Here is a 6,264-nt window from a genome sequence, read left to right on the forward strand (position 1 = left end):
CTGAGAACTTTATTTACATCCACAGCCTTGGAGTGTCTCTGAGCTTTCTGTTTGGGTTTACCATGAAAGGTAGGCCTGCAGTACTGACCCAAAGGCACATGAATACTTCCATGCACATGGCAAATCAAGCTACAGCATTGTGTATCTCTGGACAAGTAAGGATGCATGTTGCAGCACATGTGACTCATGTTTTTACACCACGCCTCCAACTATGTCAAAATTATACAGGAACAAGTCACTTACCATCCCCAGGATGGGACAAGTAGAATCAGCTGCCCACTCCAACACCTTCCAGCACTAAGCTCATTAGCTGATCCCAGGTAATATGCATTGTAATCAGGGCTTTACTCCCTTTATTTCAGGAAGCATATCACTAGTGCTCCAATTAAAAAAAAAATCCCAATGTGTAAAGAAAGTGGAATACAGACACTCAGTGGAAGGGAAAACAAGTAGTATTAAGACAGACTTATTAAAGCTATAAACTTTCTGAGGTACTGAAAGCAAATGCATGTTTAATCAAGTATGTTATTGTGTCTTTTGGTTTTTCCCAGTTAGGGGTCGCCACAGCGGAACTCCGGTCCGCTAATGATTGGCAGCTGATTTTTATGTGCCGAGTTGCCAGCCCTGACGCACAACCTTCAGCGAAAGTACGCCCATTCACGCATGTCTCCACGCAGAAGATGCTCTAGCTGAGAGTCGAACCGCACAGCGTCTTACTGTGAGGCGACAACGCTACCGCAGCACCACCACTCAAAGTAAAAAGAATGAGTAAGTGAAATAATCTGGAGAAGTGTATAAACACTGCATACACAGTGAGGGGGTGGTGAGGGTGGATGAACTACAGTGACAAGAGAGCCAGATTGTGTGTGCATGTGTGTTGGTAGTGTCACACATTTTATATATATATATATATATATATATATATATATATATATATATATATATAAACATACATACACACACACACACACACACTAGTTGGCTATTGAATAAGCATACACACACATATGCAAATACATGAATACATTTATATTATACAGCTACACACTGCATAGCAGTCAGAAGAAAGAAAAAAAAAACTGAAAAAAGAATGACTTTAAAAACACACAATAAACATTACAGTCTTCTGAGTATTAGAACAGGCTACCTACTAAAATGCAAAAATGCAGAGTAAATTTTATTACAAAAGCAAGTCAAATTCCCACATGATTTTAATTCAGATTTAAGAACAGTACTTTACTTTCTATATATCAATGTTTTCAGCATACCACTTCGACACTGTCCAGCAGAGTTACTCATGGTACGGCCTTTTAGATATGAAAAAAATGTTGAATCTGGTGCTAAACATTACATCCAAGAATTTGGAACTTATACTTCAACTTTTTGTACATTACAAAACTGTATTTGCCAGTCATCCCCAAATGTTCAGGTACTAAAAGGCTGCAAAGGAGCAATGTCCATGCTAGAATAATTTTCTTCAGCATGTTTTCTCATTCTGCTACCGTCTCCAACTGCACAAAAATAAAATAGTAAAATGAGGTTACTAATGATCAAAACTTCTCTGACGGAACAGAAACATGAATGCACACTGGGGTTTCTATATAACTGAATTTAAATGTTCACTTAAAAAAACCTGCACGACTGAATAAAAGCAATGGACAATGAATTTTGCAATTCTACAGTCTTCCTCAAATTATGGCAATGTCCTCTGAAGACAATAAACAAATAATACAGTTAAGTGACACATATCCAACCAATTTCAAATCTCCATCCACAAAAGGTAAAAATATCCTCCAGTTACCATGCCTGTTTACCATAGTTTCAAGATAAAGCCACCATTTTTAAGGTTTCATCCTTAAAATGTGTCTATAAAGGTTTCACAATAACAAACTATGAATTTTGTATGGACTGTCACTCCAAGTCAGGAATGTGAAGGCAAATGTTAACACAGAAAACAAAACAGAAAATGGGTGGCTGTGTTTCACCAAGGGGATGGGAGATGATTCAGTCTATACTGTTGCTATGAAATTTATGGAGATGACCCGCTGAGGAGGATGTAAGTTTAAAGTACCCTCCTCATTCGTCCTGCAACACATGACAATTATGATAGGTGACAGACAAATTTAAGTTCAACAGTGTCTCACTTTTCTTCTCTACATGCTGTCCAGTAACAAGTCTCATCCCTACACTAACAATTTATGGGACAAATCTGGGGAGGTGAGATATCTGCTTGTGACAGAAAAAAGTCCACCAGCATTTAGGTGGCAGTTACTTCAATGCAATAAAACCCAAACATGTGCTAGCAAAATACTCTGATGAATGCAAAAGAAATGCATGCAGCCAGCTTACTTCTCTCCACAAATTCTGGGAGGCATTATTTTTCATGTCAGGGACAGCAACATTGTGTATACCTTGTTAAAAGGACAACAAAGTCCATAGGCTCATCAGTGTTTACTAGGCTAATGACCACAAGGGGCCCTTTTAATCCTAGCCATACATCCCAAATCTCTGACAAGTTCTGATACCCTTGATAAGTGTAAGCATGGGCCTGGGAGATGAACCAATTTAGAGGTTACCACTGTCTGTCAGAGACCCGGTTTCCCATCCAATTGTCCAAGCTGCACTTGAATTGGGTTAGGGAGGAACACTGCTTCACATGGATGGGGAGCCTGTTCCATACACGGGATAGTCTCTGGGATATATACCTATCTCTCCAGCAGGTCTTATTTCTATCACAGGCAAGGTTTAAGTTTTTAGAATGGGTAATTCTGGTGCTGTTTGTTCTGTGGATAATGCAAGAGGTCCATCAGAGTGGGGTCTGACAATGCCTTGTATGCTAGGCATGGATCTCCTCTCAACAGCCTGTAGGAGACAGTATACAGGGATAGGGCCTTGAGGCGATCTGCATAGGACATATTACTTATGCCATGTACTCTTTTAGTGAGGAATCTCTGTGGACATTCCAAATGTTGGATATGCCTGGTTAGGTACATACAAAAGTGGGCACTGTACTCAATGATAGGGCTGATGAATGCCGAATACAGTGGCACAGTGACTTCCTTGGAGTTAGATGCCATACCTTTGTTTATAAGTTGCGCAACATAGAATGATTTCCTCACCACTGTAGACAGATTATGATCGAAGGCTAGATTACTATCTGTGTGTGTCCTGAAGTCCCTGACTACTGGGTCAACTCAAAGGGGTGTGTTGTCAATATGATAGTTACCAGGGATGGATGACTTCTCAAAGTATACTATTATGAATTTCTTGGCATTTAGTTTTAGTCCATTGCTCTGACACCAGTTAGTTTAAATAATCTATATTCTGGGCTCTATAAACTGTTAATAACATGTACACTTTAGTGATTCTGAAAGATACTGAAGGAGGAAAATAAAGCATAAAGCTATTTAAACTTTCTGGCCAAACGGTACAGAGGCAAGGTGTCTGCATTGCTGCTAACCTGAGATCAAGAATGAACTCAACAGGATCAACCCATAAGAGGGCAGACTGCAGTGGCACAGACCTGTTCTCCCAATTTCTGCAAGAAGACAGGGGAGGAACAATTTTACTTTCAGACAGTGGTGGTGTGCAGCAACATACTCTATGCATCACGGGTACATATGCTTAAAGTACCTCTGACATGCGGTGACTGTACTGCAGCTTTGCATCCCTGTAGTAGAAAAACAGACCAGTACTTTTCAGGACTATGGCCTTGCAGCTCCCTGGATTCATTACTCAGAAACCTTGATCTTTGCCATTTTCCATAAATAGCAGTTGAAAGCCTCTTTTCCTTGTACAATGGTACTGATATAGTGGGGGAAAGTGTTATCTAACAGTGTTTTTTTTTTGGATGTGATGGGGTGAAGGCTGTAGGATGCTTAACAGACTACATGGACCAACTACTCACTGGATATCCAAAGGTGCTTTTTCACACAGAGGGCTGTAGACCAAGAGAATGGACTACTGAAAATGGCAGTGAAGAGGGAATAAATACAAGTGTTCAAGAGGTGAAAAAAGGCTAAGGACGTAGGGCTAGAGGAATGTAGACAGACTTACTGTCTCCTTCTATCATTAAACAAATGCAGTGCAAATGTCTGGGAAGAAGGAAAAGGAGAACATAGCACAAGTTCACTTCCCCTAATGTCATAAACATTCGTACACCCATGGGATACTGGAAAGTAACGTAGCATTAGGGGAAATCACAACTGCCACACAGACAAGGAAACAATCTCCGCCCAATATTCCAGATGTTCAAAACCACTTGGCAATCATTAGGTCACAGCCAGACAAGTATACTTAGAGAAGCAAGCCCAGTTATACAAAGGAGAGAGAAGCAAAAACACGGAAGTTTAACACAAGACAGCAAACTTATGTTTTACAATTGTTCTTTGCCAACTTGAAGTCTATTTTTTTTATTTTTGTCAGGAAATCAACTGCAAAAAAAGTACAAGGTGAAAATCAAGACTTGCAGCAAGGAAGATGGCAACATTGAGCATCTCCAGACACCAGAGGCCACGACTTTCTTCACAAGAGATCAAACTAAATTAAAAGATCAGTCCAAAATACTGAAAACTGCCACAAACATGAAACACAACCTGCATTGATACTGAACAGCACATTTTTTTCTGAACACTTTCCAAAATGTCTGAAGCTTGCTTCAGTCTTTAGCTTTTCCTACTGACTGGGCAATCTAAAACAGGGTGAATGAAGACAAAGCACATGTAACAGGACTCACATTCCCTTTACAACATTGTAACAAATGTACTTACATTCTAAGGCACTTATCCTTCCCACCACTTGCAACTCTCTGCCCATCAGGACTCCAGTCCACAGCAAATACCTAGAAGGAAGTACAACACAGACCAGCAAATAATTCAATGCAGCATAGTACAAGTCCCACAATGCATATATTTTTACACTTTCATACCTTACTGTGGACAACCTCAAAATTAAACTTGCTATCATATCCCAAATACTCCTTCTCTCCCTATATTCTATTAGCGATAGAATTATATCACCAATTAAGGAGATGGCCAGCTGAGTGTGCACTTGGAATTGCCAACATTTTAAATGCTGCCGAACTGGCCCTAATGTACTACAAACCAGATCCCTTTCCATTCAGTGTCTGAGGCTGGGATACTCCATGCTATTTGTTTGCTGACAATGTACAACTTCAATGAAAGCAGGTGCTAAAAATGTACAAAGGTAAAACTACAATCCAATGCAAAAGTAATCAAACTATAGTCTAAATTCTTTCCCAGGTCAGTGTCTGTTCTGGATAGTCTAGTATCCTAAAACCAAGCTTGCAGATGTGCTAGAAAAATCTGCAGAGGCTCACAGTTACAAAAACATTAGCTGAAAGATATGTAAACTTTTTGGTTTATTTAGCTAGTCTCCTATACATAAGCACCTCCTGTGCAATCTGAAACAACACTGCAACTAACTGCACAAGATTTTACATAAGCTCATATTTTAAAGCAGGCTTGATATACCATCATAAAAATATTTAATACACTTTAGCGCCTCGGCAAAATAGCCTTCAAGAAGTGAAGGTTATTTTGCCGAGGCGCTAAATTGTATTAAATATTTGGATCGAAGCCTGGTGTTTTTTATTTTCTTACTTTTGCTGAGTTTGCTCAGTGTTCTTTGTGGTTGATATACCATCATCTCTGTTTTGTTAAGCAGTGTCACAACTGTCAAGCTTTAACATGTGAACTGTATATTCCACAATATATAATTAATTCACATCTATGGAGAGGAAAGAGCAAATAAGATTCTCGTAAACAGACAGCAATGTATGTATGGGCTCCGACATTCATAGCTGAAAACTGATAAGGGTGGAGTTCTCTCAGTCCAAAACTGGTATCCATATGCAAGCTTTCTCATTCTAGACTACAACTGGCTTGATTTGCCCCTGTTGCATGTAGTCCCCCCAACCTAGCCAAGTGACCCACTTAGTCCCTCATCACAAAGGCAAGGGTCAGCCTAGTGATGTCACTGTGTAGACAATCATCAGGGATGGTTCGACGATTTTCTGTATTTGCTCCTCCAACAGCAGACCTGTAACCAGTGGTCTTCCACAGGGATCAGTCCTGGGACCTCTACTGTTTGGAATCTATTTCTCTGAAGTACAAGCTAAAACTCAAGGTCTGTGGCTGATAATGTTTGCTGATGACTGCAAACTGGAAGTGGTCATAGAATATCCAAACAATGTCAATATCCTACAACAGTGTCATACACAAACTAATGATTGGTGCCAAAGTC

General features: G+C 39.8%; 1 protein-coding gene across 2 annotated transcripts in view; it reads right to left on the minus strand.

Moving 5' to 3' along the window:
- Positions 1–1,151: 1,151 nt before the first annotated feature.
- The window catches only part of NLE1 (notchless homolog 1), a 691,532-nt gene continuing 686,419 nt past the window's right edge, over positions 1,152–6,264 (minus strand). For both annotated transcript variants that reach the window (XM_044054321.1, XM_044054322.1), the window contains exons 12-13: positions 4,770–4,840; positions 1,152–1,511 (exon numbers count right to left, since the gene is read on the minus strand). In XM_044054321.1, coding sequence (XP_043910256.1) covers positions 1,499–1,511; positions 4,770–4,840 — 84 coding nt within the window. In that variant the 3' untranslated portion in view covers positions 1,152–1,498. The remainder of the gene's footprint in view (positions 1,512–4,769; positions 4,841–6,264) is intronic.

The sequence above is a fragment of the Protopterus annectens genome, chromosome 13.part0 (assembly GCF_019279795.1).
Source record: "Protopterus annectens isolate FY-2018-M chromosome 13.part0, PAN1.0, whole genome shotgun sequence".
In the NCBI taxonomy this organism is placed as follows: domain Eukaryota; kingdom Metazoa; phylum Chordata; order Ceratodontiformes; family Protopteridae; genus Protopterus; species Protopterus annectens.